Source organism: Lutra lutra, chromosome 12 (assembly GCF_902655055.1).
Source record: "Lutra lutra chromosome 12, mLutLut1.2, whole genome shotgun sequence".
NCBI lineage: Eukaryota > Metazoa > Chordata > Mammalia > Carnivora > Mustelidae > Lutra > Lutra lutra.
The window spans coordinates 73,357,155-73,370,932 of record NC_062289.1 but is presented as its reverse complement, the minus strand read 5'-3'; the positions used below and the strand labels follow the sequence as shown (position 1 = coordinate 73,370,932).

Genomic DNA, 13,778 nt, shown 5'->3' with positions numbered 1-13,778 from the left:
GCCTTTCTCATGAACCTCTGTGAATTTAATGCATGCAATATGTGGGGGAAATCCTATCAGCCTCGGTTCCCATCCCCCCAAAATCTGAGAAGCAGATTTTAGAAGCACATTGTTGCACCTGCAAGGATTTTGTCATTTTATTAAATGGACCTGAGACGACGTTCTGTGTGTCTTGTAGGGAGGAATTTTGGAAAGAGGTAAGACAAAATGCCAACTTGGCCCCCGCTCCCTCCTATTGACTGTCTGTTCCATTGCATCTCTATCTCAAACAGCATGGGGAGGACTGTTCTTCATTACCAGGGAATGTGAGTCATTCCCAGACTTGTGTGATTGGGATTCCAAAGCGTTGCTGTATCCGATGGGCTTATTAAATCCAAGTGTCAGTGCAGCCTTTCAGACTGTAGGGGAGAACTCACGTACAGCTGGTGACCTGGTTCTAGTTACCACACAGAGACACTGGCGAGACCAGTGACCCCCTCCGAGCACCCACAATTCCTTGCGATGGCTGTTACCCACTGTTCCCAGATTTGGGGGTTTCCCGGTTCACTTCATGGGCTTCAGTACATTTCAGCTCCCTGTTTATATCCGAGTTGGGATCTGTATACTCTAGGGGAAAAGTATCTCTAAAGTGTCTGTAGGCAAGCTAGTGCCAAGACCAGCCTTGCATTCGAAGGGGACTGCGTTTCATATTTACTCAGCCTGAGCAATGTTAACTTCGCGGTGTCCAGGATCTAGCAAGACACTATCCATTTCCAGCTGGGTCCAAACAAAACAAATAAAACATCAACCAGAGAGGGAGGAGACTATGGATGTTGCCAGAAAATTAGTTTGCTCTGTCTTTTCTTTCTCCTAGAATGTTTCACGGCCAATGGTGCAGATTATAGGGGAACGCAGAACTGGACGGCACTACAAGGTGGGAAGCCATGCCTGTTCTGGAACGAGACTTTCCAGCATCCATACAATACTCTGAAATACCCCAATGGGGAGGGGGGTCTCGGCGAGCATAACTACTGCAGGTAAGATGGGGCCACACAGTGCTTAAAAAAAAAAAATCTTTGGCCTTCTTTTCCAGTCCCTTCCAACCTTGCTCACAACTATGGAAAGCTTGTCTCCTTTTGACCAACTCAGAAGGCCTTTCTTGTTACTATTTTAAAAATCTTCCTCCCACACCTTGCTTGTGTGTGTGTGGCGTGCACGCACACACACACACACACAAACACACACACATTCTACCACTCTTTTTTCAACTCTGGTTGCTTTGATGCAGGTTTTCAGAGCTCTGCTTTCCTGTCTGATCACTTACACATCTCTTGGGAAGGGCTTTCTTAGTTGGCCCCGCCGCCAGTGGACAATACACAGATGGCAAAGCTTTTTAAGCTCCTGGGAATGTGGTGGTCAAACAGAGCACTGCCTGTGGCCCTAGCCTCCCTCTGCTTCTGAGTAAAGGAAGCTATTCTACATTATCCCGCCTCGCGCCAGTCCAGGAGAGCATTGCTCTAGGAGCAGCTGCAACCATCAGATTTATGCTGTTTCCTTCCTCTCCGGAGAATACGGTGTTTCTTTGGTGTTTACCTCCTGTCTAACTCTGACAGGGGCTCTTCACCCAAGATCCAAGACGCTTCAGCTAGAGATTTTCCACAGAAATGACCCATAACTTTGATCAGAGTCGCAAAGTTATCAGTGATGCAAAGCAAGTTAAGACGCTGGTCTATAGGGACAAGAGCAAAGAAAGATTCTAAGCACTTTTGGTGATAGCTACATTTAAGCTATTTATACTCAAGAGCCTGATAATGTGACTCATGGTTCAGCACTGTGTCCAATTAATTAGTATTAAGGACAGGTGCAAAGGCAGAAATGTTCACTGAGCTACTCTTTGTATATGTGCTGCCGAAGCGAGCACCCGAGCTACTCTTTGAGTCTCACGCTGTGTCCCTGGTTCTACCGAATGTTGGAAACTCAGCTGTGGCACTGTCAACCCTGCTGAGCCAACGTAGTCATACCTGCCTTGCATCGACCGCACGGTTTACTTTCTGCTCTCCCTATGTAACTTTCCTAACATTCCAGGACCCTGTGGGCGTCTTGAAGTCCCAGGCCTGTTGTCCAGGTTATCCCTGTGCCTGCAGCTCTTTCCTTCACCTCTGCTCTAATTTGTTCCAACTGGCCATTCCCCTGCAGTCACCATTGCATTATTTTTTAGTTGTTATTATAAAAATCTTAAAAGCTTTTCCAAAATCTCAAAAACTACAGATAAATATTGCTTAGATAAGGTCATCTTTTGACATCTTTTCCCCTAAAATCCTCAGCAAGCCCCAGTTCCCAGAGGTAACAATCTGTGTTACTTCACATTTTGCTATCTGTTGCATTTTATTGTTAAAATTACACACGCTGGGGCGCCTGGGTGGCTCAGAGGGTTAAGCCTTTGCCTTCGGCTCAGGTCATGATCTCAGGGTCCTGGGATCGAGCCCCGCATCGGGCTCTCTGCTCGGCGAGGAGCCTGCTTCCCCCTCTCTCTCTGTCTGCCTCTCTGTCTACTTGTAATCTGTCTGTCAAATAAATAAATAAAATCTTAAAAAAAAAATAAAATTACACATGCTCATGAAGTCATTCTTTTACATTTTGTTTTCAGAGGTTTACATGTTCATTAAGATCATTTTTGCATGATTACAGAAATTAACCCCACTCCATTTCTGGTTTATTTCCATCCCTTTTGCTACTCATAGAAAGAGTTGGGTTGGGAAGAATATTTAGGAAGAGAAACCAGTGTTTAGAGTTTTTTTTGTTTGTTTTTACAATAGTTACTTATAGTCTTGTTCCAAAGCGCCTCTCGATAGAGGGCTACTAGTTTATGCTATTATTCTGTTGCTTTCTTTCAAGCATGGCTTCTCAGAAGAACTCCTAGGTTTAAGTCTGACTTTAAGGTAAATTTTAAATTTCCAAAGAGGTTTAATTTATATGAAAAAGAAAGTCTTTTCTCATACATGGATTAGCACCCAGCCCTACACAGACTCCCACAAATGCACATGGTTCTCCACTGGGAGAGCAGCGGGGGTTGCAGGGGGACACAACATGACTGCCTTCCTCCTCAGCCCTGGCCAGAGTCAGCCTCTCCTTTGACTTGATGGAATGTACCAGACCTGAACTACCAGTTTTTACTTCAGAAAAAAGGGAGGCCGAAATGTTGATTATCATCACATCAGCAGGTCTAGGCCTTTTGTTTTAGCTCGGCAGCGAAATCCAAGATGAATTTGCTTATTCTTTATTAAGCTATACAGATGCTTTTCAGAATGGTTTTGACATTGATAATAAACAGTTGTTTTCTAACGTCTTCACCAAATACTACATCAAAGATGGACAGTGAATAGAGGGAGGAAGATGACAGTGAAATTCTGTTTAAAGAAGGGCTTTGTACAAGTTCTCCTGCTTTGATTTCTCAGCTGACATCCGACACCATGTTTGTCTTGTGCTTGGATGCCAGACCCATCGCAGTGGAGATGTCTGTGAGATGGCGAGTGATGGGAATGCACTTCTCTGGGCTCGACGGATCTGGATTAGAGGCAAAGGCAGACGGACAGGGAAGAGCAGAGTTGGCGCTGGCACCTGCCTTCGGGCACAGAAAATGAAAGGACCCTTTGTGCTTGGGGCAGCTTATCTTCTGGGCCCCACAATAGGCTTATCCCTCTGGGCCTGATAGGGGTGGCTCCAGAGCTCCCGCTGCAGGGTCTTTATGCCCGTTTCCGGCCTAACCGGCGTGTCGGGTTTCCAGTGTTCTGAGTGGAAAGAAAGGGAGCTTGGAGGCAAGGTTTCTCTGTGTGTATGTGCATGTATGGTAACCCTTGCCATTTGGGGTCTGTTACAGCAGGATGGCCCATTATTGTCCTGATGCCCTTGAGTTGAAAAGACCTTCAAGGGCATTTTAGAAATGTGAAATAGGCCTTTAAAAAATATTAGTGCTGCATCAGAAGTTGGTACCAGGATCACAGGATTGCATGTTCTGATTGAAACTCTTAGGCTTAGCTTTCCTCAGATTTTTCTGAGAAGTTAGTATCTTGTGGGAGGAATAGGACCCACTTCTGTCAAACATGTGCCAACTAGCCTGATGTTAATGAAAGCTTATCAGTGGACTCTGTAGCATGTGAATTTTATTTTATTGTTTAAAAATTACACAATCCGTGTTCATTGTAGAAGAAATAGAAAAATAAAGAGAATCAGAAAAGAAAAAAAAATTTTTTAATTACTGATAGTCCCATTCTAGAGATACTTTCAGGGGTTTGATGTGTATCCTTTCCTGAATACCTCTTTTCAAATGATGGGACTGTGTCACGCACCGTGTTTTCGAACTACCTTTTAAAAAACCTAACAAGGGGCACCTGGGTGGCTCAGTGGGTTAAAGCCTCTGCCTTTGGTTCAGGTCATGATCCCAGGGTCCTGGGATTGAGCCCCGCATCGGGCTCTCTGCTGGGCGGGAAGCCTGCTTCCCCCCTCTCTCTGCCTGCCTCTCTGCCTACTTGTGCTCTCTGTCTGTCAAATAAATAAATAAAATCTTAAAAAAAAAAAAAACCAACAAGACATGTGGATGTCTTTTTATATTAATAAATGTGTCTCTACACTGCATTTTTACTAGCTGCTCAGCATTCCCTTATATGGATATAACATTTATTTAACCAATCCTTAAGTGTTGTTTCTAACTTGTTTGTATTATAAAAATGCTACGATGAACATCTTTGTAAGTGGAGATTTAAAGTACTAAAGGAGAAATTGCCTGGTAAAGAGGCTTTGCATATGTTTTGGGCCTTTCGCTTTAATTGCCAAATTGCCATCCTGATCATGGGTGTCCATTCGCGTTCTTTTTTTTTTTAAGATTTTATTTATTTGTCAGAGAGAGAGAGAGGTACATGCAGGGGGAGCGGCAGGCAGAGGGAAAAGCAGGCTCCCTGCTGAGCAAGGAGCCCCATGTGGGACTTGATCCGAGGACTCTGGGACCATGACCTGAGCCAAAGGCAGACACTTAACCTACTGAGCCACCCAGGCATCACGCATCCTTTTTTTTTTTTTAATGTAAATTTTTTTTTATTTATATGACAGAGAGAGAACACAAGTGGGGGAGGGGTAGAGGAAGAGGAGAAGGAGGTTTCCCCACCTCACAGAGGCTTGGCACAGAGCCCATCAAGTCTCCAATGGGAGGCTAGATTCCAGGACCCTGAGGTCAGGGGATCACTACCTGAGCCAAAGTCGGACGCTTAACTGACTGAGCCATCCAGGCGCCCCTGGGCTCACTCACATTCTTATCCACAGTATTGAGAACACCTGTGCACTCCGCCGTGGGCGTCACTGTGTGCACACTTAAGGTGCCAGTGCTGCTTGGCATGATTTGTTCTCTGGTCAGTTGCCCTGGTTACACTATCATGAATCTTTGTAAAATTATATAACCTTTGCTCACCACACACAGCCCCCACCCCCAAATTCTGAATTGTATGTCAGAGTACATGAGTTTGTTCTTTTTTTTTTTTAAAGACTTTTTTTTTTAAGATTTTATTTATTTATTTGACAGAGAGATAGAGAGCATAAGTAGGCAGAGAGGCAGGGAGAGGGAGAAGCAGGCTCTCGCTGAACAGGGAGCCTGATGTGGGACTTGATCCCAGGATATTCGGATCATGACCTGAGCTGAAGGCAGCCGCTTAACCGACTGAGCTACCCAGGCACCCTTGAGTTTGTTCTTGTAGCGTTACCATTCTTCTCTTACTCTTTTTTTTTTTTTTTAAGTAATCTCTACGCCCAGTGTGGGGCTTGAACTCACGACCCGAGATCCAGAGCTACATGCTCTTCAGTCTGAGCCAGCCAGGCACACCCCCTCACCGCATTTTTCTCTTTGTAAGAGGCAGCACATACCAATACCAATACATACCAGTTATTAGAAATAACACAGACGCTGACGCATTCCTCTTTGGTAAACCTGAAAAGCGAGTTGACTTAACATGACAGAAATGTTATTTGTGTGTCCTTTCCCTGACAGAAATCCAGATGGAGATGTGAGCCCCTGGTGCTATGTGGCAGAGCATGAGGATGGAGTCTACTGGAAGTACTGCGAGATTCCCGCTTGTCAGAGTAAGGCTCTAATGCACCCGCTGAAGGTTTCAGGACACTAGCACTGAGGGTACAGAGTGGAAGGCCACTGCCAGAGAGCAGGTTGTTCAGGCAGGTGGATTTCATGAAGCAGGTGAAAGGAGAAGCCATCCTGGGCTGGGGATTTTCCCTTTCTCTTGTTGAGACTTTTCAGAAATAGAGGGCCTGTTTGCCTCAGGACCCCCATTCCCTTGATGGATAAGCCCACCCAGGGTATCTACTTGTACTTAATTTCCTCGTGCTGATTCGTTCATGGATAGAGAGATGGCAAGAGCTCAGTAGCAGGCCTGGGAAACTAAACTCCCTCACGGTTTTGGGAAAGAATTGTCTAGAGTGAATGATGAGTCCCTTTATAGACAGTGAAACTAAACTATGACATTACTTATTATTTGCATTTGATGCGCTGTCTCTCCTGAAAAATGGTATTCAGGAAACTCCTCACTGATCCCCTTCCAAACCAATGTGATTGTCCTTTTCCTCATATCAGCATAAAGATGTTCTGTTGTTTTTTGTGGTAACTCATACCTTATCCCTCTCTACTACTGAAAAACCCAGTTTCTTCAGCCTTTTACTCCAAGGCCTGTTTTGTAGCTGTTTCCTCCATTCATTTCTATATTCATTCAGTGTTTATTATATGCAAGACACAGAGGCAGAAGGATACCCTGACCCTCAGGGAACATGCAGTGTGCTACGGACTCTTAGGAAGACACTTGAAAACAAGATAGAATATATTGTAGTTTTAAAGTACAGAAGCCCAAACGAGAATGGCCCTGGAAGACGGTACTAATGTAGTGTTTGTCCGATCTTTTCTTTCTTTTTTTGAGAGAGAGGGGTGGGAGGGGCAGCGGGAGAGAAACTTAGGCAGGCTCCCACCCAACGCAGGGCTCCATCTAACCACCCTGAGATCATGACCTGAGCCAAAATAAAAAAATCGGACACTTAACTGACAGCCACCTAGGTGCCCTGTAATATCTTTTTAAATATGCCAGTGGAGCACGTTTTCTCAGTTACTAGAGCTAAGGAAAAGGACAGCTCATTCATAATAATTCTACCTGGGTTGTTTTTTACCATACTATTTCCCCTTACTCCTTATCTTGTCACCTTCCTCACACGTCAGCCCCGGAGGCTGTGTATATAGAGTGATACGGAGGTTTGTGGGGGGACCTGGGACCTCTCACTCATGCCCACCACAGCAGTCTGAATTTTGCTGCCTCATGGGGAAGGGGTGCTGCAGGCCCCACCTCTCACCTTCCAAAAGTTACAAATTTCCAAATGAGACCATTGCCTGGCAGTGAGGCTCTGGCTTCACTCTCCTTCCAACCCGAGTATGCCTTGATTCAGTCCCAAAATTGAGAAGGCAGTAAAGACCAGCAGAATGGGCTTTTGCTCAGTCTGCTTAATCAAATTTTTAAAATGAAAAACATCTCATTTGGCTCTAGTTATGTAAAGAAGAAAGGGGCAGGGGGAGAGGAAAGCAGATTTTCCTCGGTCCATTTGTTCTACACAAAGATAGTCTTTTAGTACTAGCCTGTGTCATTCTCTCAGGAATGGCGAGGAGGGGATTTCAATCTGGCTGCTTTTATTTGGAAAGATAATCCTCAACTTGCATTTATAAAATATAATTTGGGCCAATGGGAGCGGACTCATGTGGTCACTGAAACTAAGTTCCAGAATAGAGAATTACCGAAAAATGATACAACCCATGTAATACCCCTCTCATTCCTAATATTTGCAGGATGTGCCTCGCTCTTCCAAAAAAGGAAAATTAAATATCATTTCCTTTTTTTATGGCCCTTTAGTAGCCTTCTCAAAACGTCTAAAGTTGGCCTTGAAATGGTCCGGGCAGGGAAGCATACAGAGGTTGGGAATGAGAGCTGGGGAGTACCTGATTTAGGGGGATGCTGGGGAGGGAACAGTATCTGGCTTTGGTTCTTTAGAAAACCCTTCCATTCACCCTGTGGGTACCGGGGCTCCCCATCTAACTGAGCCTCAGACTTTGAGAGTCTGGGAGAACATTGTGCTCCTTGAGTGTCTGATTAATGTAGTTGAGAAAAACTCCTGTGCTGGTTGAAGGAAGAGGCCTTGGTAGTTGCCTAGTGGACTCGACAGAGATACAACCAGCCTATTTTAAGCCAGTTTTGCCCTATTTCTGGATGTGGAGTCATAATTTTCATGAATAATACTAACCCTCTGTGCGAAGCCCACTATTCATGATTAGCATTGAACTTGTCATACAGGAAAAGGCCTGTGACATGATCAGATTCCTGGAAAGTTCATATCTGAATATAACAGACCCAGCAGGAGCCGGGGGAGTGGATGTTTAGGGACAAAACAGAATGTGGTTGAATGGCAGGCCATTGTGTGGCGACCGGAATCTCTGCCCGGCGGCATGTTTCGGACAGAGCTAAGACAAGCAGGGAGGCAGTGATGAAGTCTGATTCACACAGGGAAAAAGAGAAACTTGAACTGTGCTCTTGACCTGTGGAGCATGGATCAGAACATAACCATTATTTTTTTTAATTAATTTTTTTTTTAAAGATTTTTTATTTATTTGACAGAGAGAAATCAGAAGTAGGCAGAGAGGCAGGCAGAGAGAGAGGAGGAAGCAGGCTCCCTGCTGAGCAGAGAGCCCGATGCGGGGCTCGATCCCAGGACCCCGGGATCATGACCTGAGCCGAAGGCAGAGGCTTAAACCACTGAGCCACCCAGGCGCCCCTTAATTAATTTTTTAAAAGATTTTATTTTTATTTTTTTTAGCGTTCCAAAATTCATTGTTTATGCACCACACCCAGTGCTCCATGCAATACGTGCCCTCCTTAATACCCGCCACCAGACTTACCCCACCCCCGACCCAGAACATAACTGTTAAAAAAAGAACAACTCTGAGGTAATTGGATATGCTCTTCAAACCACATGGACCAGTATGTTTCTCAGAAACCCCAAGTTTCTATTGTGGACAGAAGAAATACAGATCATTAAAAGCAAATTTCCTCAAAAAGTCCTCAAGGTTCCCATCCCTCTAGATCCCATCCTCTACAACTCAGTCCTGTTGGTTTAGCTAAACCAGGCGGAAACCATTTGGCTTAGTATCTGTTCTTTGCTTATTTCTTTCTTGTTAAGTAATCATCTTTTCCATTCTAATTCCCATTTATTTCATTGCTTGCAAAGGATGTGATGGGCCTCAGCATGGCTTTTGATTTGTTCTGTTTTACCTAGATTCTTTTTAAAAATTTGGGATAGTTTTGTAAAAGTTTAAGTAATCTAGTTCTGAGGTGGAGGGGAACCTGCAAATGGCATTTAAAGGCAAATATAATTTCCTCCACATAGCCGACATGGGCCTGAAACCACGGGCATGAGAAATATACTTTATCATTGCTGAGAGCCATTCTTTGTTTGCTATAAAACATTCACCCGATTTCTACAAACTCAACTATACAAATTCATCATTTTTTTTAAGATTTTATTTATTTATTTGACAGAGATCACAAGTAGGCAGAGAGGCAGGCAGAGAGAGAGGAGGAAGCAGGCTCCCCACTGAGCAGAGAGCCTGATGCGGGGCTTGATCCCAGGACCCTGGGATCATGACCTGAGCCGAAGGCAGAGGCTTTAACCCACTGAACCACCCAGGCGCCCCCAAATTCATCTTTGAAATAGGGAAATTGGAACATAGACTATTAGATTATATTAAGAAACCGCTGTTAATTTTATTAGGTACAATAATGGCATGGTGGAGATATACAAATAATTGTTTAAGTCATTTGAAATTATAGATACATACTGAAATATTTGTGGTTGAAATAGATAATATGTCTGGAATTTATTTTAAAATGACCTCATCTCCCAAAGAGTGAATGGGTCAGATGAGTGAAATAGATGAAACTAGAATGGTTTAAAAAAAAAAAAAAGTAGGTGTTTTTTGATGCTGCATGACAATGGGCTCATTATTCCTTCCTGCTTTTTTATATGTTTGAAAGTTTCCATTATAAAAAGTTAATTCTGTGATATCTTAAAATTGTATATTTTAAATATTTCAAAATAAATATATAAATACATTCAAAGTATCTGGGTTCAGATGTATAACATGATTAACCTAATTAACCTGAATTGAGATAATTTGCATATAGCTCACAGGTATCTGAGTTAGTTATTAAAGTTAGTGATAAGGGACACCTGGGTGGTTCAGTCACTTAAGTGTCCAAATCTTGATTTCAGCTCAGGTCATGATCTCAGGGTTGTGAGATTGAGCTTTGAGCTGGGCCTGGAGCCCGCTTGGGATTCTCTCTTTCCCTCTCCCTCACCTCCTCCCTCTCTAAAAAAATAAATAAAAATAAAGTTAGTGGTTAAAATTTTAGTTATTAAACTTTATAAACTTCTAGTTATTTAAGTTATTATTATTAAAGTTAAAGCTAGTTATAAAAGTTATTTAAAGTTGGTTATTAAAGTTGAGAATCACAAGGAGTTTATTACTAGCTGTGACAAGTGTCATTTTTTTTTTTTTTAAAGATTTTATTTACTTATTTGACAGAGAGAGATCACAAGCAGGCAGAGAGGCAGGCAGAGAGAGAGGAGGAAGCAGGCTCCCCGCTGAGCAGAGAGCCCGATGCGGGGCTCGATCCCAGGACCCCGAGATCATGACCTGAGCCGAAGGCAGCGGCTTAACCCACTGAGCCACCCAGGCGCCCCGACAAGTGTCATTTTTTAAGCTCCAGTCATATGCCATACCTTGTACAGCACAGGGGACACAAGGATGGTGTGGTCTGTGGGGACCCCCTAGTCTAGAGCAAAAGACAGACAGACAGATAAGCATCTACAAGATACTCTGTAATAAATGAGAGGAGAAAAGGTTGGGAGCACTGAAGGAGGGGCATCTTCCCTGGCATGGTGGGAGGCAGGGGCCACTGGTTATCAAGGAGGGCTTCTGGAAGAGGTGGGATCTTGGCAACAGGGCTTCTCCAACTTTAAGTTTCCTCATGAAAATATAGTAGTTATGGGGATTTTATTAAAATGCAGATTCTGATTCAGTAGGTCTAGGGCAGGCTAGAGACTCTGCAGTTATAACCAGACCCTGGGATGCGGAGTTGTAGTATCACACTTGAAGCAGCCAGGTTCTAGATGTTAGGGTTGGGTGGAGTAGGGAGGGCAGCGGGGTAGAAGGAATAGTGTGCATGCACTCACACACTAGTGAATTCCCAAGCAAAATCAATGTTGCTGAGATAGAGATATAAGAAGGAAAGGCAACTCTTCCTCTCGGTCCCATATTGAAGTCGAGTGGGAAGAGGCGAATCGTGTCATAAAATGGAGGTAAAACCGCTGCCTAGTCACACCCAGCCCATCTCCAGCCACTGCCACCAGGGGAGGAGGGCCATTATCCAAAGGAACCAGAGCAGTTGAGAAAACTGTTTATTGGTGGTTTGAGCTTTGGAACTACAGATGATAGTTTAAGAGAACATTTTGAAAAGTGGGGTGCACTTACAGATTGTGTGGAGATGAGAGACCCCCAAACAAAACATTCCGGGGGTTTTGGTTTTGTGACTTACTCTTGTGTTGAAGAGGTGGATACAGCAATATGTGCTTGACCACACAAGTTTGATGGGCATGTAGTGGAACCAAAGAGCGCTGTTTCTAGAAAGGATTCTGTAAAGCCTGGTGCCCATCTAACAGTGAAGAAAATTTTTGTTGGTGATATTAAAGGAGATGCAGAAGAATATAATTTGAGAGACTACTTTGAAAAGTATGGCAAGATTGAAACCATGGAAGTTATGGAAGACAGACGGAGTGGAAAAAAGAGATTTGCTTTTGTAACTTTTGATGATCATGATACAGTTATTAAAATTGTTGTTCAGAAATACCACACTATTAACGGGCATAGTTGCGAAGTGAAAAAAGCCCTTTCTAAAGAAGAAATGCAGTCTGCTGGCTCACAAAGAGGTCGTGGAGGAAACTTTGGAGGTGGTGGAAACTTTGGTGGAAGAGGAGGTTGTGGTGGTGGAGGTGGTAGCAGCAGAGGGAGTTATGGAGGAGGTGATGGTGGATATAATGGATTTGGAGGCGATGGTGGCAATTGTGGTGGTGGTCCTGGTTATAGGAGTAGAGGAGGCTATGGGGGTGGTGGACCAGGATATGAAAACAAAGGAGGTGGATATGGAGGTGGTGGTAGAGGATATGGTGGTTACAATGAAGGAGGAAATTTTGGAGCTAACTATGGTGGTGGGAACTATAATGATTGTGGAAATTATAGTGGACAACAGCAATCCAATTATGTACCCATGAAGCGGGGGCAGTTTTGGTGGAAGAAGCTCGGGCAGTCCCTATGGTGGTGGTTGTGGATCTGGTGGTGGAAGTGGTGGATATGGTAGCAGAAGGTTCTAAAAAATTTTCAGAAGAAAAGGGCTGCAGTTCTTAGCAGGAAAGAGAGCGAGGAGTTGTCAGGAAAGTTGCAGGTTACTTTGAGACAGTCGTCCGAAATGCATTAGAGGAACGGTAAAAATCTGCCACAGAAAGAACAAAGATCCGTAGTCAGAAAAGTTACTGCAGCTTAAAGAGGAAAGCCTTCTTGCTCAGGACTGCCATAGCCACAGTTTACAACACAGTGCAGCTACTGGTTAATGCAATGTAGTGTCAATCGGATGTACATTCCTGCGGTCTTTTATCTGTTGTAGCTTCGTTTATCTTTTTCTTTTCATTACGTCAGGTATATTGCCCTGTAAATTGTGGTAGTGGTACAGGAATAAAAAATTAAGGAATTTTAACTTAAAAAAAAAAAAAGGAAGGCAGGGCAAGAGATGAGGTCTGAGAAGAATGAGGTGGGGCCAGATAATGGACGACCATCTTGTGGGTATGGAGCCTGGACTTGACCTGGGAAGATGGTGATGAGGCTGAAGAGTGTGGAGTGTCAGATGATGTTTCTCCATAGCTCCTCAAGCTTCTGTGTTAGGGATTTGGGGTGAAGTGTCCCCCTTTTAATCCGTGAGAAGTTCTCCAGAGATTGCATCATTCACACAGAGGAATCCTAAGGGGATGCCAGCCATGGCATCTCTGCAAAATGGGGCCTTTAGTGACTTCACTGGCTCAAGTTCCTTTTAATTAAATGACACCCTGGCCTTGTTAAAACAGATTTGTTGTTCCTTACAAATATGCTTCCAAGCATGATCCCTAATAAGAGTTTTTAAAGCTATGTTCAGAGCTTGAGTAAAAAGCCAAGGGCACTTTGGCAGGGGTGGTCAAGGCAGTCTCTGAATTACAGAAAATGTTTTGTCTCTGTTAGCACTTTTTGCATTTTAATGTCATCACTGATGTTTAGCATGTTTCAGCTTTTATTTCAACTATTATGGAGTACCGACTGTGTATAACACTTCTATTCGTTCACATTACCTCGCTTAACTTTTCCAGCAGCGTTGTGAAGCGGGTGGTGTGTCCACTCCCCACCCCCCATTGTTTAGATGAGACAATGAGCCTAGAGTAGTGAGGTGACCTGATGAGGATTATACCCTGAGCCAAATCGGATTTGAATCTAGGGCTCCTCGTGGCAAGACCAGTGCCCTCTCCCTCCAGTTCTCGAGAATAGCTCCATTTCCTTTATTTCCTTGAAAACAGGGGCCCTGGGATGGATCCAGGCTACTATTGAGGTCATTCTTGAGAATTTTCTTGGTGAATTGTTT

At 43.8% G+C, this 13,778-nt stretch overlaps 1 protein-coding gene and 1 pseudogene across 2 annotated transcripts in view; both read left to right on the top strand.

Moving 5' to 3' along the window:
- The window catches only part of KREMEN1 (kringle containing transmembrane protein 1), a 65,332-nt gene that overhangs the window by 18,427 nt on the left and 33,127 nt on the right, over nt 1–13,778 (top strand). For both annotated transcript variants that reach the window (XM_047697665.1, XM_047697666.1), the window contains exons 2-3: nt 854–1,016; nt 6,011–6,102. In XM_047697665.1, the coding sequence (XP_047553621.1) occupies nt 854–1,016; nt 6,011–6,102 (255 nt within the window). The remainder of the gene's footprint in view (nt 1–853; nt 1,017–6,010; nt 6,103–13,778) is intronic.
- Nucleotides 6,885–12,872, top strand: LOC125082394 (heterogeneous nuclear ribonucleoprotein A3-like; annotated as a pseudogene).